The 26489-nt window shown below is 41.4% G+C and overlaps 1 protein-coding gene across 1 annotated transcript in view; it reads left to right on the top strand.

Moving 5' to 3' along the window:
- The first annotated feature begins 824 nt into the window (after positions 1-824).
- Positions 825-26489, top strand: part of tmtc2b (transmembrane O-mannosyltransferase targeting cadherins 2b) — an 83343-nt gene continuing 57678 nt past the window's right edge. The window contains exon 1 of the mRNA XM_080871115.1: positions 825-1291. Within this exon, the coding sequence (XP_080727241.1) occupies positions 1209-1291 (83 nt within the window). The 5' untranslated portion in view covers positions 825-1208. The remainder of the gene's footprint in view (positions 1292-26489) is intronic.

Here is a 26489-nt window from a genome sequence, read left to right on the forward strand (position 1 = left end):
AGAGGGAAATATTTCTTACAGCCAAGCAAGCCTGTGTTTCTTTAATTATTAATTCTCCTACGTAAGCAATAATAGCTGTAGCCAGCAAATATATTATATGTTATTGTCTTTTGTAGATATTAGATGAGCGCCACAGATTACAGTGACAGGTTTTATGAAATTTAATATGATATTCGTTCATGAAGCATACCCTCGAACTCCACTCTAAGGACCACCTTGACATTATGGACTACTCTTAGCGGTATTAAGTGACCCCTACCAGCGGTTCTCAGCCCCACCTAGTGTGATTTATCCCCTTTCTAGAGGAGGGGAGGTGCGCATGCGCTCGGGTTCTCTCAAACCACATGTGTTAGGAGCATAGCTGCGTCAAGTTTGCAGAAATGCGAAGGTTTGGAGCGGAAGGAAAGTAGATTAATCGTCCATATTAAATCTTAAGGTTTGACAGAAATGAAGTTATATTAGAAAACTAAATATTAATTATTAAAAGAGTAGGCTATATATAAAAATCCTATATGGGGGAGCTCACTGAATAATATAAAGCTTTGTTAAAATGAACCTCATGTGTGGTCAAAAAGCAGTTATGTGTCTTTTACGCCTTGTTTTATCTGCTCATCTACATCCTCACACTACATCGCAGGACTTTCATTAAATAAGGCTACCGTGTTCTTTTGTCAACCTTTAGATGCACTTGGACACCTGTTTTTGTTCGCGCTGCTCACTGGAAAGTTTATTTTGAAAGTCTACTCGGATGTTGGACAATTCCAGACTGTCTGACTTGACCTCTGTCTCAATCGCGACGTTTAGCCAGCAGCGGCCGCTGAGCATCAGAGGCTGATCCTCCTCTGTGTCAGGGAGGCGTGCTGCGTGTGTTGTCACAGATCCACGAAACGCTGCTCGTGTTTTATTTCCTGCCCAACTCTCAGCGGGATAAAAAGCTCTCGGGCTCAGACCCAACATGGGTTAGAAAGAAAGCCACCTATGGATTATCCACTTTGCGCACTTCAGCGAGGATGATGGGGGGGAGAGAATGGACTTGTTTTCGCAGAGACATCCTGACAAAGACGGGGACTGAGAGGGACTAGAAACCGGGACTCGCTGCTTCTCTGTGTCTCGCTTTGCAGCTTTTTAATTTTCTTTATTTTTTCTCATTTCCCAGTTTGTTTAGTTTTGTTTTTGTTAGTATTTCCCCGCGCGCGTGCGAGGCAGAAATGTTTGCAGAATTGCTGTGCGGCGCCGTGGCTCTGGTCCTGTATGTCAACACTCTGGGCGCCGATTTCTGCTACGATGACAGGTACTTGAGTGAATGAATGACATCCAAACGCACGGTGCTGTATCCACTAGCAGGAAACCTCATCAGTTCTGTAGAGAAGCGATGATTTACAACTTGGAGGAAGGAGGCATTTCATTGCGTCAGCATCAAAACAGAGCGTTGTGTCTATCACTACAAACAGTCCGCTTGAAGGCAGGTATCACGTATCGGTAGTTTGTGCTCTGAGGAGAAGCTGAGTGATGGAAATGTCTCACTGCTTTGAAAGTCACTGTCAGAGTCCACAGTCCAGACACGTGCTTGTTTGTGACATGTGTGGCAGCTGCCTTGAAAGATAATTCCTTTGGGCGAATATTTCAACATTCCCGTGTTACAGCTGATCTGTCTTGGATCACAGCTTGTTGTTTTTCCGTAAGTTGAAAAGTGTAGTCAGGCAGCGCGCCCGTACGCCTCAGAAATAACTTCTTCAAAGTCTCAAAGTCTTGAGATGTGCTGGGGAATCAATTGATCCCAACAGGAAAAAAAAACGTGCCTCATATCTCTGCAGCAGTTCCACACATGCACGAGTGTGCAGAGCGTTTTCTTATTCATTTACTTAAAAGAGGCAACGTTGTAACCCATTTCATTGGTTTGTGGGCTCAGTCGCTGTTATGCAGGGAAATGCATTACTCATAGCTGGCCTTTTGATATTTGATGGCTGAATGGTTGTCAGTGCCTTCGGCTCCTTACTCTCCATCCATTGCCTTGATGTAGGTCAGCTGCATGCACATTTTATGCTCCTATCACTGTATCAACATCCTATCAATATTACTACAGCCAGTATTCATAGTTGTCAGTCTGGGATGCTTTTTCTCTGAACAGAATATTGTGCAGTGCTGTGCATTTATTATATGTGTCTTAAAGAGTAAAGCACGCACAGAGAATACAGCTTAGTGTACAAACACTGAACGTGGTGTATTTCCTGCACATCTCTGCTCACTGCTCTGGATATAGAACATTTCCTGCTGAGCACATCCCCCCTGGTCTTTTTCTTTCTTTCTTTTTTTGCTGAAAGTGTGACACTTTTTCTTTTACAGTTGTGTGTTGCTGTGCGTTTTGCACTTGGTGCTTAGGTCGGGTGATTCACACACTTACATGATAGGAAGGTGGAGAGGTGAGAGCCGGCTGTTGGATAGCCCCTCCAAGTTTGAATGTAATACAGACGCCAAACCTTGATAATTCTATGAGGAGATGTTAACATAATTGTAAAATAATTATTTATTACCGCAGGAGTTTGGCTCCAAATTTTTTCTGGCTTTTTTGGTGAAACAGATGAGTGACCGAATTCGCCCATCCCAGCCGGGGTTTTGCTCTGACGTACAGTATTCTGTCTCTGACATCTTGTTCTATTGCAGGCTATCTGTCACATCCAGCGTTATCTGTTTTTAACACCGTGTGTTCCAGGCTTGCAATTAGCAGCCGTCTCCTGTCCCCCCCTGGGCTCCACCGAGAGCGAGGAGGGAGGAGAGAGGAAGGGTGTGTGCGGCGGTGCTGTATCATTTTAAGTACAACAGTCCTGGGCATACAAACTGATCTGACTTGCTAATGCTGGGTTAGGTTTGAAAAAAGATGATGTCTTTATGCTGTCATTATGGAAAATACTAAATTTGTAATGGCAATAAATCAGACTTCGAGCTTGCCATTACTAAACACCCTGCAGCCTTTAGAGTGGATTTATTTAAACTGTGACACTAATTTATGCATCATTCAGATATTGTTTTTCATAAACTAAAAGGACACCAGAGTTACAGAATATAACGACGGCATGCCCCAAAATAAAGATTTATAGCTTCGATTGAACTTTTTATGGTAAACAGCTGAGGAGAAAAAAATAAATATAGCTGTTTTTCACAAGGCGGCATTGATTCCTGTCGGTGAAAAGATAGATTGTGTTTCTCCTTTGCTGCTGGCTGTGAAACTAATGCCCAGACTTAAATCAGTTTGTGATTTTAAATCAAAATTCAAGATTGCAGTGTGCATAAAATGCCTGGGAGGCACAAAGATGCCATAGAAGAGACACCTGAGGATTCATAGTCGCTTTGTAGCAGTGCTTTTTTTTTTTTCTTCAAATTCATTCTTCTCATGGTATCAGGAGTGCCTCGGTCACATGCGTCTTATCATATGTGTGTTCAGTGGTTACACATTAATAACTTTATGCCTGGTAACCAAGGCGGTAACCAAGGAAGTTCACATTTAAAAGGAGAGGGGAAAATTTTGTTTACACATGTTTAATTATTTTTGTCCAGAGTCTAAATAAAATAATTCCATGCAAGTCAGTTTTCTGACCCTGCAGCCGGTAATGCCCCTCATTTGATACGAATGACAGCGTGGAGAAGCGACCTGCTCGCCACGGCCAAATTCCCGCGGGGAGGGGGCTTTTCCTTTCCCTCCCTGGGACACAGTCATCATTAGCACATACACAGCTTTGACACCTGCACTGGAAAATGGGAATCATACGTCATGTAGTTCATATCAGCACTGCTGCAATCTACAGTTAGGGCTGAGCGAAGGAATGGGAGAGCTCAGATAAACGTCAGACGAGAAATACTGGTGCAATATTCTGCGGCTCCCTGTAAGCCGTGTGCACCAGGAACTCGCGTGATAATGAAAAGACCTCCGTGGTTTGATTGCAGGATTCTTTTATTCGGTTATAAAAACCTGTTGAGCGCAGGTTAATCAAGGTGACGGTGTTTTTAATGAAGCTTAAAAAGCTGCCAACTTCTCCATTTAGTAGCTGTAAACACTGGACTGTTTTTAAGATATATTTCACCCCCCAAACACACACACACACACACTGGCTTTATGGATTATTGTTCACTGTCAGGAGTTTGATGGATGTGATGAACTGCACCCACCTCATTTTTCCAGCCTCGTGTTATGGTGTACAATTTGACTGTGTGAGGATGTGTGAAGGTTGTGGGTCACGCTGAAGGACGCAGCCTCCCTGGGCATGGCCAGTGATTTATAATGGTCAGACAGTTGGTAACGGCGAGTCATCGTACAGCTCCACGCACTGAAAGTTTTATTAGAGAAGTTGGGATTGAGGGCAGAACCAAAAGCTGCTTTGCTGAGGCAGTTTATGTGAGGTTTGGGTGGTGACTTATGTTGACACCACCCAAATGTTATAGTAAATATGGTGAAGGAAAAAGAAACTATTAAATATTTGTTTTTAGTTCAGATTAATTCAAGTTTTCTTCAAGTTTAACTTCAGAGACGTGTAGACAACCTTAATCTGGCCTCTGAGGTGGAGACCAGAATACTTTGACCTACCTGCCCCAGTATAGGCTTGTCCATAGCTGTCTCTTCTTTGGCACAGTGTCACTGCAGTGATCTTGAACCCTACTCTCATAGCCTATACTGTAGGATTGCTGCTTAGCATTGTGGTTATCTTGAGGGCCCAAGGGCGGCAACCCAGCAGCCTGAATATCTCTTCTTTTTTTCCCAGTCAGGGTTTCTTAGCCTGCGCCCTGTAATTATCGTCCTGCCTGCAGAGAGGGACTCACGACATGGTTTCGTAGATGTAGCTACGCTGCTGTTTCTCTCTGCATCTTTTTTTCCCTCCGTCTCTCTTCCTTTCAGCTACCCCCCCCAAAAACCTTTAGGCCCCCGGCTTCTATCATCCAGCGTCTCCAGATGGTCTCGTTCGATAAGCAGTTTAGGGTTTTTCTCCCATCACCAGTTTCAGGGGGAGCATTTGAAGTGGATTCAAATGTAGGTTGTTTGTTGCTTGTAGTTGCCAGGATGGAGACATCAGAGTTCATGCTGACAGTCAGTGAAGATAGACAAAATAATATAATGCATTAAAACTCATGTATTTAGTTTTTCAAAGGGGCCATAATCACTGTTTAGAATAGATCGAATCTGTGTAATGCAACCAAAATGACAAACGTGCACATAATTATCACCTGACTCTGTGATACACAGAGCTTTCCAGCATTTTTCAACTCATCATTTATGTTACGGCCTTCAGATTAGCTGCTTTGATTCATTCTCACCGCTCTTATATGGTTTTCCATCACAACAGATTCATATTCCTCGATTGCTTTTCCCAGCACCAAGTATCAGACTGAAAAAGTGAGGCAGAAATAATATTGGAGTCAGGTTTCCTCTATTCCCGAACAATTCAGTTGAAGAAAATTAAAGCTCTTCTGTGTAAATGTGAAGAACTCTTTAATCTGTTAGTTTTAGGTTGCAGTGCTGTTCTGTTAAATTCAGTTAAATAAAACTTTACATATTAAGTCTTTTTAACTTAATGTCCTTTAACGGGAAAGAGTTCTCCACTCAGCCAGGGCTTTTCTAACATGTGGTAAACATTTACACGTGTTAGAAAGCATTAAAATAGACCCAAAAAATCATAGGTCTGTTTTTACCAAAGCTGTGATCTTTTCCTAAAACTAACCTAATCCTAACCCAGCAGTCATAGATGCAAACAAACATGAACCCCAATCTCCTGGGTCAAAGTCCTTCACGTTTGACTTGAAAGACTCTGTGATCTTGAAATTTTATGGACATTAACATATGTAATGATTCTTATCTTCAAAGTTATCGCAAATATATTAGAACAAAAATTTAAAAAAGGTATATTGCAAATTTAAATCAAGTTAAGAATGCAAAGAATTCGTTTTAAAAAAGCACAGATGAAAGAGCTGTAATGGTTTTCTTCAGTGCGACTCTGTTGTCAACGGTAAGAACCTTGGGTCCTGCATTTCCTTCCTTCGACTGCCAGACTGTATAATCTGCTGGCAGGATAGGAAGGAGACATGTGGGAGGTATCCTACTCACTCCTGGTGGCTCCACACTTTCTCTAATAAATATTCTAGCAGGAATGTTTCTGATTATCAGTTACAGATTTTTAGCTCCAGTGTGAGTCTGTTGACATTCCACGTGTGAGCGCTGCCAGTGTGCGGTGAATGTGACAACTTTTTGAAATCTTCATTACAGTATCTCTCAGATTTCCCTTCAAATGTACCAGAAAGAGAAAAGGAAGAAAGAAGATTCTTCTTTTAAAACATGACTCCTTTACACCAGCGCGGAAAGATCGGCTCACTTTCAACCACAGAAAGATTGGATCTCAATTTTCCCAAGTTCTCGTTTTCCAACAGATAGCCAGTGAGGGTAGAAATTGTTATTTTCTCTCTCACCACAATTGCAAGATAAGCTAGCCTGGCAGAAATTCGTTTGTTTCTAAAAATACCATTAATGAGGGGTTCTGATATGTTTCTTTTCTTTCCAACAAAACCCCACAGAATTGCTCGAAGCATGCGTCTTGGATGGAGTGAGTTCATATTCAGGGTAATAGGAATCAGCTGAGTAGAAACGATGCTACTCTCACTCCTACACACTGTCATTGGGCCCAGAATATGGCCACGCTGCATCTTTGTTACTGCACCGAAACTCCTGAAGTTCATTTAAAAAATGTTGGCTCTTATGTTGCATTCACTGTGGTGAGGACAGAAAGGGGGGAATAAGACAGAAAGACCTGCATATCTGTAAACATGCAATGGAGACTAAACTTGAGAAAGCGTTTCATTGGTGGATGTCCTAACATGTAAAAATGCACACAAAGAATATTCTGGTGGTTGAACCAGTAAAAAACATTCAGCAAACGGTCGTGTGGTTGTGGCACGGCAGGACCTGCTGATGCACTGAATGCTTCAGCCACAACTTCCTGTACAGCGTTTGCGGTCTGAGGAAGTTTGGGATTTTTTGGAAACTTTTTTTTCCCCACAATGCTTTGTGTGACTTCTTGTAAACCACTAACTGTTAATTAAATACAAAGCAGATTTCAGCAAGATGGATTAAGAATCAATTTGAATTTAATGCTGTGAAATTTGGTTTTCGTATTCATGGTCTTTAGAGGATAAATTCTCAATTTTGCCAAGACTTGTGTATTCTCCCCGTACCTGCACGGGCGCTCTCTTGGTACTCTGCCTTCCTCCCACAGTCCAAAGATGTGCATGTTAGGTTAATTGTTTATCCTAAATTGGTCACGGGTGTGAATGAGAGCATGAAAGGTTTTCTGTCTCTCGCTGACAGACTGGTGACCTGTCCAGGGTGGACCCTGCCAGCTGGGATAAACTCCAGCCCAGCATTTAGTTCATAGCATTGTTGTTCTGTGAGTATAGCCTCAGAAAACAATGACAACAAAGTGGCCTTGAATTTCTCTTACAACTATTAAAATATCCAGTAGAGCAGGGCGATATGACCAAAAATATTTATCACGATATACATTTGAAAATTGGCGATAACGATATAACTGACGATATAATTGATACGAAATACTTTACAACTCCACAACTTTATTAGTGCAAAAAAACCCCATCAATGTATTTTCACTTAAACAAGCAAATTCCTCGCTGACAGTTTAACCAAAAGGCATTTCCAGTGGAAACTGGCCGACATATCCTCAGCATAACCATGTATAATATCCACAAAACCTAAAAAGAGGTTATACACACACAATACGGTAATATTATGTTGAAGCACAGTGCGTATCACTCCGCGAGGCTCCTGACTACGACAGCCGTAACGCTCCGACAATCCATCAAGCGGTGCGGCTTCGTAGCTTAGCAAAGTCGTACTAAAACATTTGACAGATTTTCGAGCGCCGTGCACATAAAATCGTTTCGAGGTCAGTAAACACAACCAGAGTTCATACATAAGGCACACGGGATTATAAGGGGCTCTGTCGACTTTCAGAAAAATCAAAGGATTGATTTTAAGTGTGCCGTATTTTCCAAACAACACGGTAATAACGACGGCCCGCTAGCATGCGCTACCAAAAATAGTGCTTTGTTGTGTATCTGACGCACGAAAGCCAAACCAGTTCCACACCACTGAAGCTGCAGCATTTTTACAAACCAATTCTGGTTCATCCATTTCATTCAACGATCCTCTTTCGCTCTTCTCATTCTGCGTCGCCGTCATGTGTGTATGAAAACAAAGGCACTGCGCATGTGCGGCAAGTTTATCGCCGCTCGTCATCCACGCCTCCCGCTGAACGCGTAGCGCTACTTTGAAGTTTGTTTTTCGCGCTACTTGTACGGCACTATTGCCTGGCGGATGGACATGTGACCAACATACCACTCTTCAACCCCGATACTGTGTGTCTGATCACATGCCCTTCCGCCAGGCAACGTAGTGCCGTACAACAGCGGAACAAACAAAACAAATCGTCTTACGATATGACAAAAATCATGCACAATCCATAGAAAAGCCGCACCTGACTAAAAGCCGCAGGGTTCAAAGCTTGTGCAAAAAGTAGCGGCTTATAGCCCGACAATTACGGTAAATGCACTTAAAAAAGCTGCTTGTTTAAGTGGAAATACATTGATGTTTTGGGGGGGGGGGTTGCACTAATAAAGTTGTGGAGGTGTAAAGTATTTTGTCTCGTGTCAATTATATCACCAGTTATATCGTTATTAGGGCTGAACGATTATGGAAAATAATCTAATTGCGATTTTTTGCCCCAATATTGCGATTGCGATGCGATATGCGATTATTTTTTAAGGTCTTTGTCTTCTGTATTATTAAACAAAGACAAGCAATACATCATATAGTATGGCCAATACTATATTACATTAATTTTAAACTGTTCTTTCCTGGAAGACAGACCTCTGTTATGATGACATGAGGTGATGCATGAATTGATGACTGACATTTTTATTTAACTTCTTCAATCACAACAGTATATTTGAACATACACAATAGTTTATTTTTAGCTTACAAACATCTGAGCATAAAGTGCTGACAAGGAACCCTGGTGTAAACATTAAAATGAAAGTCAGTACAATGTGCAGATTGCAGAAATATACATAAACAAAATCAGTGGCTTTACCACACTCAGTTTTTCGACATCTGTGAACTACTAGACAGTCATTCAATTAAAAAATAATATTAAATAAATAAAACTAATAAATAAAAAATACACACATCTTACTGATCTCTGCAGTCAGTAACATTACACATAAAGTGCAAACATAATAGCAATTGTATAAACACACACACAAACACGCCTTTAAAATTTAAAGGCGTGAAATTGGACGGTCTAGTTCTGATTAGCGTCACCGCTGTCTCGGTGGAGTTTAATAAACTCGGCCGTCTGCTTCTTGCTATCTAAAATATAACCAGACACTGGTGTAAATTCTCGACTGTCTCATACTTCTGTTTAATAAGTTTTCTGTTTGACGTTTAGTCAGCTGTGTGAAAACCAAGGAGGAACCCACCCGGGGGATTAATAAAGTTTTATTTTATCTAATCTAATAACTTTAATCTCAGCCAAACCGATTTACTCACGAACAAACAAAACACTGAAAAAAGCCCAACAATAACATTTTTAGGTTGTCTAAGTGACTTATATATTACGTTTAACCCGAGCAGCGAAACTCCGCGGTGATCTGAAAATGATGTGCCGGGAGTTGTGCCGTTCTCGGCCGCATCAGTAACCCTCGAGCTCCCGGCTAGCTGTCGAGCTGGTGGGTAGCAGATGCCTCTGAAAACGTCGAAGCACTTTTGCAAATATGGGATATCTTGATAAACCGAGCAGATATTTGATGTTTACACAACTACTTTCTCGCCTGAAAATATGTTAAAAGTTTATTTTGTGACCCAGAAAGATTAGTATGAGTAATTTTAAAACTTAGTAGCGGCCGCCATTGCTGGAAACTGGAGTTTGGCTGGGCCGCGCTATGAATTCTGGGATATGGTAGTAATTTGGACAGCCTTCGGCGCGTCGCTGTGACATAATCGGTCTACAAATGCGGCCTCAGGAGGATGCAGCCCATGAATTTGGACATGTCCAGAGTATAATCGCAGCCTTTGCGGTTAGAAAATTGCACTTGATCATGTCGCGATATTATCGCAAATGCGATATATCGATCAGCCCTAATCGTTATCGCAAATTTTCAAATGTATATCATGATAAATATTTTTGGTCATATCGCCCTGCTCTAATTGTTACTAAATCTGATTAGGTTGTGCACACCAACAAGGCTGTAATGCTAAACCAGGTTTTTTTAAACCTAATATGTAATCCATCTTACACAGGGAGCATGCTCCTTCCTCGCTTCTGGACACACACAGGTCCAGATGGTGTCTAGACGTTGGAGAAACACGATACATACATGAGTCTTAAATACCTCTAATAGTTGATATGCTCCTAATCAAATGGCACGCTGTGATATCTGCATGCTAAAATGAAGGGAATACATTGTCTCATTGTAAGATTGAAGCTGATAATGAATATATAGCATGCCCACGAGTCCTTGAAAGCCACCTCTGTGCTCTCACCAGGCCAGATCGAGATACTTTATAGCTACTTTAAAATAATCAGGCTCTGAAGCAGGGTAATCACCCAACTGCCATGCAGTGGGATAAAAAATGGTCCATATGTAGCTGTCGGGTGTGCTGCCTGGTGGTGGATTGAGGCATTAGAGATCAGTTTTTAGAATACAACACAAGATGATGACCATAGTCCACTTTGAGTATTCTCATTGTCTCGGCTGGCTGTTTAATTAAAGTTGACAGACTGTCTTGCTTAATAGATCTTGCACGCACAGTGTACTGCAGACAGAACCACACACACACACACACACACACACACACACACACACACTAATTGCCTTAAACAATGTGTAATACCAGTCTAAATCCCACCCACGGTCAGTTTTGTGTGGCAGACATTCACGACCACAGTTCAGTGATGTGAGAAAGGCATTAACGCTGCCAAGAATCAGCGCATCGATTGGTAAAGGGCAGCTATAGGTTTTGCTGCCGTCGTTGTAAATATGTCTCAGATGATTAAACTCTGTTGGGCTAAGTTGGCAATGGGTCTAGACAAGGGTTTGGATTTCCAGGGCTAATGCTGGCTGATGGCTCTTAAGCCACGGCCACTCTCAGGCTCTTGGCTCTCTTCATATTAATGGGATTAACAGCACTATGGATGAGGGCGTGTAAGCAGAGAACCCCGAGCTATTAGAAACAAAAACTTCCCTGTCCCCCATATCCAACAGGGATGCTATAGTTTGGCCTTTTCATCAATGAAGAGGAAAAGGCTTCTTTTCACTGTGCCTCACCATCTCTGTGGCAAGAAGCACTGGCTCATTTCGATAAGGTTATGACACAAGTTGGCCGGTTCAGAGCCAGCACCTTTGTTCGTTGTAAAAAGAAAGCTTTGTGTGCTCCCTCTGTTCTCCCTGGACCCAGTGAAGGCGACCATTTGTCGCCAAATAGAGGGGAATTAATCCCCGTTTGTGTTGTCCTGTTGTTTATGAAGGACAAAGAATCAAGACCCCAGAGGTCACTGTTTGAACAGAGCAGAAAACTGCTGCAGCATTGTGCACCAAACCTGTCAGAACCAATTGGGCAATCCCATTACGGCTGTACGTGCTCTGTTACATGCTCTCAAAGTTCTGGCTGTTCTCAAGTGGTAAGAAGACAGAGGAATGAGGTCAGAGGATTCACGGTTGGTGATCCCAAAGAAGCCCGACTGTTATGAATATGCCAGCTAAATTATCCAGTGTCTTGGTTGTATTGCTGGAAAATCACGTCTGTCAGTGCACTCGTGACTTCCAAACTGAATACGAGTCACCTGCTTAAACAAAGCTGCCAGATACAGTAGGTTCATTTATTTGTTTAAATTGATCATCATAGCAGTTACAGTGTTTGTCATTTTCGAACCATGTTTTAATAATGAACAAAGTTCATTAGTTCAAAGTAAGAAAAGTTCATAGTCTAAGGGTTTTTTCACACCTATAGTTCTTTTCAGTTGATGAGTTAGTAAACTTGTAGCTTTTCTCTGTGGTTTGTTTTCACACAGAGAAAAATCCAAGTGAATTCCACTAAAAATTACAGTGTGTGAGAATATTTAGAAAACACAGAATTTATGTTCATTTCATGGCTGCTAGCCTGTACAGAGCGTGACACATCTATAGTACTTGTAATGTACACCTGGTAGTCGCTTCACATCGAGGTCGGATCACGTTCAAACGAAGCGCACCGGAGTTCGAGCTGAGCCGTACCATCACCACGTCCTGTAAAGGGTCTGGGGCAGTTGTTTTGGTCCACACCTGAGTGCTCAGGGACGAAAACCAACCCGAGTTCAATTTAAATGCACTAAACACGGGTAATGTAGATGCCAGTGCTCTAACTACATTATTGCTAAAAAAGCAACATGGTATTAAGCATTGTTTTCAATAAATTGCATGCTCAAAAAAGTCTTTTGTCTCACTCCCCTTCCTTCTTGGTGCGTGTTGAAGCTCAACTTGGAACCTTGTTAAGATCCAACCATGCGAAATATGATGATTTTTTTTGCCATTTTTCAAGTTGTCTTAAACCTTTGATCGGGACTGTATTTTGGTTCCGATGTTTGTGAATCAACCTTTGCTGCATTTAGATGGTGTGTTCGAGCAATGCTCCGTTGCTTCAGTTATTTTAACATTGCAGGGTTGAGGATTTCTGTCTGCTTTTCGTCAGGTTCAGGTTCATTCCTTTAAGGGAAACAAGTGTTAGAAATCCTCTGACTTCTGTTATTATTGTGGTTTAAGTGGTTTTCACATATGATTACAGTATCTGGTGTTTCCTAAGTGTAGTGAGTGAGTCAGATGCAGTGCAGTAGAGCCTGTGGTCTGGCCGGTTGAGCTACTGTGGGTAACCTGCTGCAGCTGCTGTTCCCCCTGGACCTTTAACACTGGGACTTAACAGAAGCCTTTTGTGGCACATATTCTGAAGTTGTGTGCTGTTTGCCATTGAGCTGAGGTTGTACGGAGGGCAGATTATTGCACAGTTCAGATGAGAAAAAGGAAAATGAGAAGGACTGCTTGTTTATGAGTTGTTGCACTCCTTTTCTATATATGTGGATGGAGAAGCTGACAGAGCAAATTGGAGACTGAATTCTTGCGGACCCGGACAGTCCCAGCAGTACGAGTTGCCTCCTCCCTCTCTCTTCCCTCACTTCCTACCTCTTACCAGACCACAGCAACGGAGGAAGCACATCTTTTCACAAGCTGCCTCTAATTGATACTGTTGAGCCCTGGGAACCCAGAGTGTGGTTTTAGCGCTCTGAAAAAATGCGTGCAAAGCACAACAGCCTGCAGCATGCCACCCTCTGGGACACCACAGGTTATTTACAACCACACGACCAGTCTGGTCCAGGACCTCATATAATTTAAGTGAATTAAAAAAGGGGGGAAGAAAACTCCACCACACTTGGATGTGGCCTTTGCCAAGCCTTTCATCAAATAGCTTCACTGGGAGAGGGCAAGAGTTGAATCCAATCCAGAGCTGTAATCTTAGCCTTGGGGGGCTGCGCTCTAAATAGTTGTGTGCGATACGAAACTCCATACAAGATAAAGAAGTAGGTTCCTACTTTTTTTCCTGTTGGTACATGTGCTTTCCCCGGCAGCTACACCTGCAAAGTATTCAGGTTATTTTCTTTATTTTTTTAAATAAATGATTTTCTGTATTTTGAATACAGAAATATGATGAATTAGAAGTAAAGTTAGATGAGTTAGAAGTATGATGAATACATCAGGGGCATTTTTTTTTTTAATTTTCTTTTTTGTGTTTGGACATGTAAAGGTGGAATTACCAAATCCAATCGAATGTGGTGTGAAATGACTGCTTCTAATGTAGCTTGTCATGGCTCGGTGAGGCAGACGAGTCTGACATCTCTCCAGATGGAGAACAGCTTGTGTTGTATAGTATTTCACACGCGGGGCCAAGTCTGTAGTTCACTGTTTCTCTGTCGTTGTGAACACAATCAACCCGGTGACTGATTGATGGGATCGTGATTGTTTACAGGGTTGATTTTGGCGGTTTATTTTGGCTCGCGGCGCTGACCCTCGGCATTTGCGGCTGAGGTGTTTCTCTTCAACTTTGACCTTTTACGTGTGCGACTTTCGTTTTTCAGCCGTTCTGCCGAGTAAGGTCTTCATCTTCACCACGAGGTGGACTCGCACAGTTGGCACAGGTTTATTCCTGGTCAGCAGAGAAACATTTAGTTTAGCAAAGGTGTCCAAGACAGCTTTTCCCCCCTTTCTCCAACCACAGAGAAAGAAAACCACCATATCAAGCTCTCAATACTAAGGCAGTAAATTGAAGTCTGACTCTGGATTGTGAAAGTGTGGTGGTAAGTCTACATTTTTTTGCTGTGTGCAGGTCTTTTTCTGATTTAACTATGCAGTGCCTTATAATACTTACCTGATGAAATGTCAAGTGTGCCCCAAACCAAACCCCTTAGTGGCTTCTCCAAAAGAGTCCAGCATTTACAGAAGACCCACTTCTTGCCACCACATGAAGCTTACTGCGCCGTCTCGCAAAAAGACAAATGAGAAGAATGACAATTTTAATAAGAAATGTCTTGAGGCAAGTCAATAAGTGAGAAATCTTATCCTTTTGGCAGATTTCCTTCACTTGTGTAAAGAAAAATGCATTATCAGAACTGAACATGAGCACTTTCACTGCTTCCACCGTTTATTTGATGTAACGCCTAAACATTTCCTAATTAATTATACCCGTCGCTCTACTTTAACTGATAAGATTGGTGACTCTTAAACAATGCGAGTAAAGTAGAGCGAAAGTAAAGCAGGCAGGTAACCTACCTTCCTGTGCGCTCCATTGAGACGTGGCCCCTTTTCTTTGAGGAGAATAGACCTTGATTGGTGCTTCTGTTTTCTAATTGGCTAAACAACACATTCTGAAGTGCTGATTGTCCACAGGAACCCACCAGTTCATTGAGAGGTTATTGATTCTTAGCGAAGAGAAAAAGAAAAATCCTCCCATAGTTTCCCTGCGAGTGCCACAGACGGATGGTGCTTATTACATGAATAAGGATGTCGTTTGTTTCTTCCTCCAGCCGGTGCAAATCGTATTCATTCATTCAGCGAAGTGTAACCCTGCAAGGTAAAAATTACCTACTTATATTTCTGTTGCCTGCAGCGTCACAGTAGCCTACGTCTCCATTTAACACGTGTGGTCATTCCCCCTGTTTTTTTATGGCTTGATCCAAATAGATGCACTAACATGAGAATGTAAAATAATCTCTTTTGTGTTTTGCGTGTGATCTGTTGCATGTAGCCAACAATTATAGGTCAGATTTATAAAGGGGATTACTGTGTATCTGATACTTTACTGTTGGAGACGTTTGGCGGTAAATCCTGTGGATGAATGATGGATGCCAGTTGTCACTATGAACAGATGAGTTGGCAGGAACACACGCTGGCATGTTTTCCTGCTCAATGAGTTTTTAATTTGCGGTAACGACTTGACATCGGCAAATTATGGGTATTTGGAAATCAGAAAATCAGACCTCTGTGAAGGAGCGAAACAACTGTTTCATATACCTGATAGAAGAGTGCCGATAAATTGCTTGTTTTACTTTCATGCAGCTTTGTTTTTCTTCTTCATCTTTTTTGGGGCTTATTAAAATATATTATTTAGGTCCAGCTTTCCTTAAACAGGCCGACTTTTATAAGTACACAAAATACATAAAAGAAGGTGTCAGGGTAAGAAAAAGAGACATGAAGCATTAGTCAGTACAGCTTCCACTTTTTCTACTGAGCCGCAGTTATTAGACACAATTTGCCTTCATGGCTAGTTTATAGTATTTATTTGTTTAACACATATAATTATCCCTGATTCTCAGTTTGGCTATTGTTGCACATTTGTATTGTTTTCAGTGTAATTGGCTGTTGTTTTCATAGGCACTTTGTGTTTTACACTAAATTACAAACTTGGCTCTCACTCAGTGCAATTATAATTTCCCCTTTGAGAGCCGTGATTAAGCTATGCTTGGGCTCCAGACAAGGCAAGCTTTCTTATTGCAATAATCCAAAAAAAATCTAGATTTTACATGGAAATAGAAATTATTTAGAGTAGAAATATGAATGAAAAAAAAAGCACTTTCTGAACAAATTACTCAAATTCCTGTCATCTCATGCTCAGTGTTGCCAAAGTCTAATAGTTTTTAAATATGCTGTCTGAGTATTGTTGGAAGGGACGCATGGTTAGCCCTGCCATCATCACATAATTATCATTATGAATGATCTCATGGCATTTAATAAGAAGACCTCTGGTTTTCTTCAAAAAGTAGCCTGTTTAACATAACATCCACGGTGTGATTGATAGAGAAAATGACAATTCAAAAAAATATTGCCTTTTTATTCAAGCAAGCCATCAGAACCTATTTTTAATCTCAACGTTGTCTTTTAAAAGTAAACAAACAACTGAAGGAACAATGGGCTGGGAGGTCGGTTCCTTCATCATTAATATGCAGATTCTCATGACCATTGACCAACAACCGCTGCAATGTACTGGTCATAAGATGAACCTGGAGTCAGCTGAGACTGAAGAAGTCACCTGGATGAGTGAAAACGCTACGTCCAGATGAACAGAATCAACTTTTGGGGATATTTAAACATGATCACAGGCGGGTCATTAGCTTCTCCTGAAAGGACACTAAAAGTGGATCAAATCAAATACAAAAACCAACTAATAGGAAACGTAAATGTAGAAATAAGATGATTCTAAATTTGAAATAACAGTATTTCACAAGAAAAAAAAATACAAGAAAAACGTGCTCCATGGTCTACTAGGTAAAGTGTCGCACCATCACCACACAGTCCCAGCTCCTGAGTATGGACTGTCTCCCTAAGAAGCTTGGCTTTCTCTTGTAATAAAACAGACCAGTGCAGAAAAGAAATCAATATCTAAGCGTTTCACAATTTTACATCTTTTGTGGTAGAAAGAATTGTTATATATGTGTGTGTGTGTGTGTGTGTATATAAAAATGTTATTTTTACAAAGGAGCCCATTCTCAGACTTTGGTTTACTGTAAGGATGATTCAGCTGCAGCCACAGTGTAAAGTGGATTATTGTTTAATCTTTCAGTCTGTGGTTAATTGCCTGCTTTACTTCTCTTACTTTATTAAATCCATATCCTTTTGCGAGGGATTTCTTATGCCGGTGCATGTGCTATAGTCTGAATAGTTCTCCCATACAAATAAAAAAATAAAATCAACATCAGGCTTTTCTATATTCATGATTCTTAGAGTTGAAACAGAAAGCCTTGAAGGTAAGGTGCATTTGATCTCCAACACAGGTTTCATCACAGCATTGATGAGTGAGATGAAAGAATATCAGAACTGGTCAAACATCGTGTTCTTATTTAAAACATTGATCAAAGCATCGACGTGTTCCGTCCCAGTACGGGATGAAAACCCAGTTCTCCTCTGTGGGCATGCACAGCGTTATGGCCACAGCACAGTTACTCCCTCTGACAGCTCTAAACCTTCAAGCAGAGGTCACTCGCATATTCATAAACCTCAGCACAGATGACGTGGATGCCGAGTTCTAAATATTTTCACATGTGCATAGATATTGTGGTTTGTTGAGAATAAACAGCAACACAAATGATTTCAGAGTCAGCTGTTTCCTATATAAATAGCTCGTGGCAGATTTTGTATGATCCCAACGCAGAACTCGCTGCAGCATGACAAGACGATGTAAAATCTGGAGCAGCTGAGAGCGTTCACCTTGTCAACGTAATAAAAACCACAATGATGCAAGTTTAGCCGTGTGTGGTGCAACCGCTGTCTGATCTGAATCCGTCTCCTGCCATCTTTGTGCAGTAGCCAGCATTAGTTTTACTGGAAAATTCGCCTTAAGTCTCCTCGGGATAAACTGTGTTCCTAATATGCTACAGTTTTCTGCTTTTTCCCCTTTTTTAAAGAAATAGAGGATATTCTAAACTCCCCTCATTCACTAATGCTTAACAGGTCAGCCACACTTTCTAAGTAGAGAAGATCGTGTTGCATGTTTGGAAAAATGTGAAATAACAGGCGATGCCTCGTGGTGATTGTTAAGCTGATGCAGGTGAATAAGTCGTTCCAGCAATGCAGAAACACTTGCCTCAATCTTTCAGCAAAGATGACTAAATCTCATTTACGTCGTTCATAACTAGATGCACTGCTGTGGAAACATTTCCTGGCATAGCACCAGCATCAGTATTTTCTCTGGTATGCCTGCAGTGTTTGAGCTCATATTTACTGCGTTGTTTTCAGCAGCGCTGGTCTGTATTATGGGCTCAGGGCGATGTGTTTATGGCTGTTGGGACTGTGTTTATTTGTTCAGGATTTAGAGTTGTTTATTTGGGACCAGCAGCTTACAGTACGTCTATTCAGGCAATTTAGACATTTATGAGCTGGATATATATAAAAAAGAGCTTCATGTTCAGCAGACTTTACCTCGAGAGTTTTGGTATAGCTAAAACTTCTTTTGGTTTTAAGAAACTCGTGAAATTTCTGAGTTTGACTCAGAAGCAAGTAAAGGCATCCATTTTTGCTTCTAAATTAGAGTTCAGTGATTTGCTTAAAAATGTTACTAATCCAGGGTTAGTTTTAATTCACTAATTTGCTGCTCTAATGGGTACGTTTGCAGATATACTATCACTAAAGCACTTCTGGATGGATGCAAACTGCATTTCGTTGCCCTGTACCTGTGCATGTGCAATGACAATAAAGTTGAATTCTATTCTATTCTATTCTATTCTATTCTATACTGTATATTAGGGGTGGGGGAAAAAATCGATACTGTGTAGTATCGTGATATTTTGTTTGCTAATAATGTATCGATACAGGGACAGCAGAAATTGATATTTTGTTACAAAAAAAGTTTTTGTGCTCTGACTTCAAAGCATGTTGATCCTTTTTCTGAGCAAGAATCCTGACATTCCTTCACTGTCCAAATGTGTTTAACTTGTTTTTGGCAGCAATAAACATGACAGTTTACTTATTTTAATTTAAGACATGTTTTATTTTAATTAAGTTTAAAACTTTTTTATTTAAAGTAAAATTATATTTTGTTTTAATTTACTTTCAAATTCTTCAGTTGCTGAATGGGCTGCATAGTTTTCATATTGCATAGTTCAGAATAGCTATAATTGTACCAGATGGTTGCATTCAGTTAAGTTGGACTAGACTGTAATACAAACCGTTCAGTTTGTCAACAATAAAACTGACTGAAATGAGAGAAAGACTGAGTGCGAGACTTTGATATTAGATAAAATCAATATTGATAAAGTTTACCTTTATGTACAGAATCTGAATATCGCAAAATATTTTTAAAAATTGCAATAATATCGTATCGTGCGTTAAGTATTGTGATAATATCGTATCGTGGGATGTTTGGTGATTCCCACCTCTACTGTATATTGTGTATTTGGGATTACTTAACAATTTTAACTCTGCAGATTTCAACTGAAAGAATGCTTTGTGCTACTTGTGGTTATTTGCATTCAGCACATGGTTAATTAACGTACCATTAAACATGCAGGTTACCAAGTTCTGTCTCAGCTTTCATAGAATTTAATTAATCGAAGCAAAATGATCTTAAAATGGGCTGGTTAATCAGACATTGTAAGTCATTGTGTTGGCTCCCTACATCAAGGATAACTGGTTGCCTATAACCAGCTATCCAGTACGGCTGGTACTACATGTGGCAGGATCCCTCCTGGCTTTGTGAAATGAAATGCCAACTACAGCCCTGAGGCATAGCTGACTGGAAGAGGGGAAAAGGAAAACCCATGACCCAACAGGAAGATCAATACTACACGATAAAGCTGTGGAAATGTTGCTGCAGCCCTTTGTTCTCATTCAGCCTTTGCTATCAACCAGCCTTTTTACCACATTACAGCTGGAATCTAATTGCCAAAAAAGACAAACTTATATCAGTGACATAGGCCATTTGTTTTCACTGGCCATGTGGTTTTTCCATTCCAAGGCCGAGAATAATTCTTTTAACTGCTCACCATTGTAAGTGATATCAAGGATATAAAATACAACGTGGATGCCCAAAATAGCCTTTTAATATCCAGCACCATGACATGGAATCACCACAAATAAAGGGAGACATCACACAGAAATCCCACATTAAAAGTTGCTGAAAAGATTCAAACTCAAGCCCGTCTTTACTATTAGAGATCGTTGAGCTCACATGTTTGGATCGTAGACTCATGTGGAGCAACGTGGTGTCCGTCCATTTTCCACCGTATACTGACATTTGCCTTCAGGCAAAGTCTGAATAATTTGTTGGTATAACATGAATAATACAAACAAAGGACACTGAGGCAGCGATGTTGTGGGCATGTTTTTTAAGTTTGGGTTCACCTTCATTTTGTCTTTGATCTATTTGTGGGTGCAGTGCACAGTCGAACCATGCAGTGTGGAATTTGGCATCATCTTCACAGTCAGCATTTCTCAGCCAAGAGAGGGGATAGGTCAATTGCAAGTGCACTTTTCAAGTCATAAAAATCCATATACAAGTATTTTTCTTTGGGGTTTTGAGAGAATTTTTCAGCCTCTGGAATGGCAGCTGAAGGTTTGGAGGGATAATAGCTCACTTTGCACCTCATAAAGTCCGTGAGCACACCTCAAGTGCTGCTGCTGAAGACCTTATGCTGAAGGTCTCTCAACTGACAGCCTCAGAGCAATCCTTGTAAGCTTTCAGAGGTGGAGAGGAGTGGTGTGCATCCTGTCTGCCTCCACACAACTGATACATGTGTTTAACGTACTTCACCTTAAAACACACTTATAAGAATGATGAGACACTTCCATAAATTTAGAAAGTCATAGTTTAGCAGTCTTTTCCTTCTGGATGTCCACAGCTGCCAGTTGACTCTAAAAAGTCCCAGAAGGGTATTTCTTTGCCACAAATGCAGAAGTCTGGCTTAAACCCTCGGCTACTGAGCTGAACAAAATGTGTGTGCTGTGTGGCATTTTAACCCAGTTTGCATGACTTGAATTTTTAATATCTGCTGAGCTCCAGGAATGTACTCTGTTTCACTGAAATAACAGGGTTGGGAGACTGCAGAGTCTCATTGCATTTACTGCACTTGATTTTGTGGTTTGCAGAGCTTCGCTAACACCCACCAACATGTTTAGCACCGAGCTGGAATTGAACTTCGCTGAATGAATTATGACGAGATACACGGGCAAATGACCATTTGTTTGGTGCTTACTCTCACAGATGTGTACAGATTGGTGCTGTGTGAGTCTTTTGTTAAACTGCTCAAACGATTGGCAATACTGATTGATCATCTAAGCTGTAGGAAACACCAGAGACCAGCATTGGCTCTGATTAATGACCTTGATGTCACTTGCTTTGGTTTCATTGTTGCAAAGAACCGAGCTTTTCATCACAAAACGTGAAAATCATACTTAACAAGAATAAGAGTTTCTCGCCACGCTAGCAACTCTACGACAGTGCATGATTTAAAGCTAATCGAGTTCTTAACACACCCTTAGTTCATAATGAACCTCTGCTGAATACATTTCACGTTTGCCATTTGCAGTGTAAATGCCCATATTAAAAAATGCTTGTAGTAACACAGCAACCACAGGACACTTAGATCCATTTATAAATTCACACTTGCATTCACAAAGTTCATATAGTTGGCTAGCATAATTCAGCCCTCACCCCACTGAAAGCAGCTGTAAGCATCCCAGTTTACCCAACTGGGAGAGGAATTTTTGGAAGCAGAACATGAACAACTTGTTAGCCACCGACTCCGCCCTTGGTGGAAAAGGGGAAAAGTTGAAACTGGCACAAGCTACCACAGAACTAGCATTGGTGGAAAGGTGGGACGGAGGGTGTGAACTTTTGCCCAGTGGTGCTTTGGACAAGAACCAATATAAAGAAGCTAATATGCTCATGAATAGCAGGTACAATGCAGATAGATTAAGAAAGTGAAAACATGTAGGGCAGGGGTGTCCATCTCTGGGCCTCGAGGGCCGGTGTCCTGCAGGTTTTAGATGTGTCCTTGATCCAACACAGCTGATTTAAATGGCTAAATGACCTCCTCAACATGAGGCCTGGTAATGAACCAATCATTTGATTCAAGTGTTTTGACGCAGGGTGAGATCTAAAACCTGCAGGGCACCGGCCCTCGAGGCCTGGACCCCTGATGTAGGGAGACGTGCTCCAAACTTTGTGTTATGTTCTAGTTTTTGTTGCATTTCAATCTAAAGTGAATTTGCTAAAGAGGCTCCCGAGAAACATTTCATAGATTTTTTTTTTTTATGTTTGGACGAAATGTTGTGCAGGTTGATTAAAACATCACGCACCATGACAACACCTGTAACATTATTCTAAAAAGAAAAATGTATTTGTCTGCTCTTGGGTCATAAGTTAAGATATAAAAGGGAGGTGATATAGAGAATGTAGTATGCAGCCAAAAATGTTTGACTTAATCATAATTCTGGATTATATATGACTTACTAGGTAGGAGGCTGAAATGAATCCATCCTCCCATTTTTAATTCACTGACTTGTTTTAGGTCAAAACGGGCATAAAACCCTGCAGGTTCATATAACTGAATCCCACTGTTTTGTTTACATCTTCTTACCATTTTCCAGACCCTGAGGCAGCTTTTGGGTGGTTTGGGACACTTTGTTTGGACGACTAAAGCTCTCTAACTTAAAATATCTTAAAGTCAGTCACTTCACAACTTAAAAAAACACAATAGCTTGTGAGTATGGATACATGTTAGTCATACAATAGGCTTGAATATTTCATCACTACTTGCTCTTGTGAGAGCATCACAAACAGAGCCAGTGCAATTTCTCAGCACCTCGCCGTTTTGGTCAATACCACGCGTTAAACGCGCACTTTCTGTCAACATGGTATTTTTGAGATTCCGGCTTTCCCGCTCCTTCACAAGGAAATTGAGTTGACACAGTGAATTTCTTTCCATTTAAGCAACCTTAATACTTAATGCTGTTTTGTCTGCCCCTGGGGCCCGCTGAGTGCGCTTTGCACTTTTTCCGAGCTGGCACAGATTCTCATTACCTCTGGAAAAACTTCCCGTGCTCATGTAAAACAGTGTAACCTGAAGCTTGAAATATTTTGTGGGAGACTTAACATCGTCCGCAATCTGGTGTAGGTGCTCCCGCTTCCCAAGGCGAGTTGGATAGAAACAGTCCAGCAGAGGACGTAAAAAGAAACGGCATCTGTTACCTTTTAACACCTTTAAAATCTGGACAGATTAGCATCTTTGTTTTCTCAAAATACCTTTTGTTAAAATAAACATTGCAGTTACTTTGGCCTCTATCGCCTCACATGTAGCAGATATCAGGAAATGTGTAACTACTGTAAGCACTCTTTGCAGAGGTGAGGTTACCTGGGGAGGGCACAGGACTATCAGCTGCGCTGTTCTCGCCCATTCCACAGATTTTCTACTTCGACGCTTTATTTATGAACATCTTTAAGGATCGAGTCGTCTCCAAATAAACGCTGATGACACGGACCCATCAAAAGAACGGAATCGCAATATGTTTACAAGAAATCATCTGTTGTGTGCTGAAGGAAGTTATTTCTTACTCCCTGGTGAGAGAATCTATTTCCACCAGCAACTTGTCACGCCGGAGCCACCCGAACAGAAAATCTAATCCCAGCCTGCTGGATAATGGGCCTTTGAATCCTCGAGGACCAGCGATAGCAATTGCCTCTGAGTTCATTGGAAAGCAGTTAGAATTTAAAAATGTGTGTTTGTTTGGGTGTACTGTTGCTGTGTGTGTGTGTGTGAGAGAGAAATGGAGCTTATGTGAGTAGATGCTTGTGTGTGTGGTTTTTTTTTATGAGCTCTTTTGAGTGATTTCCCAGCGAGGGTGCGTTTTACAGCTGGATTCCTCCAGGATGAGTCTGACTTTTTGATTGAACAGCCCCACGGCGGCCTCTCAGTCCCCAGTCTAATGAGGATCACGTCTAACAGGTGGTCCCTCAGAGCACGGCGAAAAGAGGAATTAGCGGGTAATGCTTGTTTGCTGTGTGTGCGTAGAGACGGTTATTTATGTTCCAGTAGCAAAACGTTTTTTCTGCATCCAGTACGAAAATGAAATCATCAATACGATATTTCTTGGACCGTCTGTCTGTCCAAGTTCTATACTATAAACGCTCAAGAAAACCTGAAAGGTGCTCTGTGTGTTGGCTGATGCTATTGACCACTGTGTGAGCAGGGCCGTGAAAACGCTGCCTTTTTCCCCGCCTCCAATTTGGTCGCATTACAAACAGCAAATTTTATACAGGCGCAATTAAAAGTGTTGCTGGAAATGTGGTACAAGTGTTAATTGTTTGCAGTTGCAATTCCAGTTTATTCGCTTGTACACAACGTTCGTTTGACTTCACAATAAGTGTAAAGTGTTTGCGTGATATTAAGCAGTAATTGTGTCACACTAAGCAGCTACAAATTACTAACATACAGTACATAAAGCTGTTTCTATAAATTTCACAGTAGAGAGTACAAATGTTGTTGTTTCTCCACATTAATGCGATAGAAAAAGAAAAATGCCACACACGTAGCTCGCTGTTGTTTTTTAGGCGTTTGCTTTTACAGATTCATGTAGTCACCGACCGCAGCCGTTTAATCATGACTCGAGTATGCAGGGAATCAGAAACAAAAGCATATGTTTAGCAGGCCTTTTGTGAGATCATGAAATGATGGTGTGTTAGAATGCGCTCGGGGTGGGGTAGAGTTACATGCCCCCCTCTCTCTGGTGTTGCTGCTGCAGAGGACTTTTAATGCTATCTGATTTGAAAGCTTGTGCATAATTCCCATGGGGTTGTGGTTTGTAGGTCATTGTGCCATTATGGTTTGTTCCTGGTCTGTCTGAGGCAGGATGTATGCATGCGCCTGACTGTGTGTCTGGATGTGTGCGGGTGGGGGGAGGGGGAATGGGCACGGATGCTTCATCTCCTTGTCTGGTTAAAGCATCGTAGCTTCTCCATACGTGGAAACATCCAACCCACCCACCCGCCGCCGCCACGGGCTTGACCCACAAATCCCTCCTTCTAGGCAACAAAGGGATTATGGGGGGAATGGACTAATCTACTTCTGCGAATTTACGTATTTTGATGTTTACCGCACAAACCTGGCATAGGCTTAATGTTAGAGTGGGAATAAATTGTTGCAAAAGTTGTTTGTATTTACAGTTTTTATTCTTTTTATTACCCAAACCTACAATTTCTGTGTTTTGTGCTTCCTGTGCAGGCGAAGGTAAAAAGCCCACTGCAGTTCTAATCTGAGAGCCTTTGTTTTCTTTATTTGGGATACTTGAGAAGGAACACTGGGCTTGTAAGGGGCCACCTGCAATAACAAATTACTCCCCAGTGTCTAAGAAACATCCAAAAGCAGCACTCTGGATGATTTTTGTCTTGATTTATTAATATTCTGCATATGCCCGAGTGTACTCCATGAATTATAGCTAGAGGTGCTGCAAGATGAAAATATACTTTTGCGAACAGCTTCCCAGCCAATTATATTCAGTAGCACATACCAGAAATGACAGTTTGTTACTCGGACGTATACTTGGAGAGCACCTTTCACCTCAGAATGGTATTTCTGGCCTGCTAACCTCAAGCATCTTTGATCTCCTCTTTCGGTTTATATCTGGATGTCGTGCCTTTATCTGACGGCGAGGTGGGAGTGAAATGATAGCGAGTGAGGGAGGCTGAATAAGGATGAACGTGTCACCTCGTCTTAGGCCAGACAGATTGCGCAGAGGCTTTCGAGGTAGCTGGCTCTGCAGTGTTGTTTAAATGTTCCTGTCTTGATGGTGTGATACAGCATCTCCCAGGCTAATTCAGACAGTCCAGAGAGAAATAAGCCATGCAGCAAAGGTTAGCACGCTGGAGTGACTGGAAGCAGATACAGTGAAGTCTTCTTGGCTGGGGTGACTTTATTGTTCTTCCCCAGAAATTCCCAGACGGTTGGAAATTAGCCTGTATGTTGTTTGCACAAACTCTAAAATGATTGTTTCCCCTCCACATTTGGCCTTGTGATGAAAGATGTGTGTGATACTCTGCTGGATGATATTAATCTTGGAGGGAAGAGCTTTGATTCTGCACCACAGGAAGAACATGTGGGCAGTTTTTCTTTTTATGTTGCACACAGCCGGATAGCGTTTGACTCATTTCCAAACTTAATCCCAGATGCCGGACATGGGTGGTCACACCCTTGGTAATGTTTCACAATGGCCATTTAATGCCTGTTTTTTGTAAACCAGATATTGTTTTTGTGTTTGTTTATTTAACTGGCTGCCCACAGAAGTTAGCACTAAACTCTCATATAGGTGTTTCCTTTCCAAAGGATGCGACCCCAGAGATGCTCCCGTCCTTTATGCCTTCCATGATGAAA

Source organism: Rhamphochromis sp. 'chilingali' (genome assembly GCF_963969265.1).
Source record: "Rhamphochromis sp. 'chilingali' genome assembly, chromosome: 2".
Classification (NCBI taxonomy): Eukaryota; Metazoa; Chordata; class Actinopteri; order Cichliformes; family Cichlidae; genus Rhamphochromis; species Rhamphochromis sp. 'chilingali'.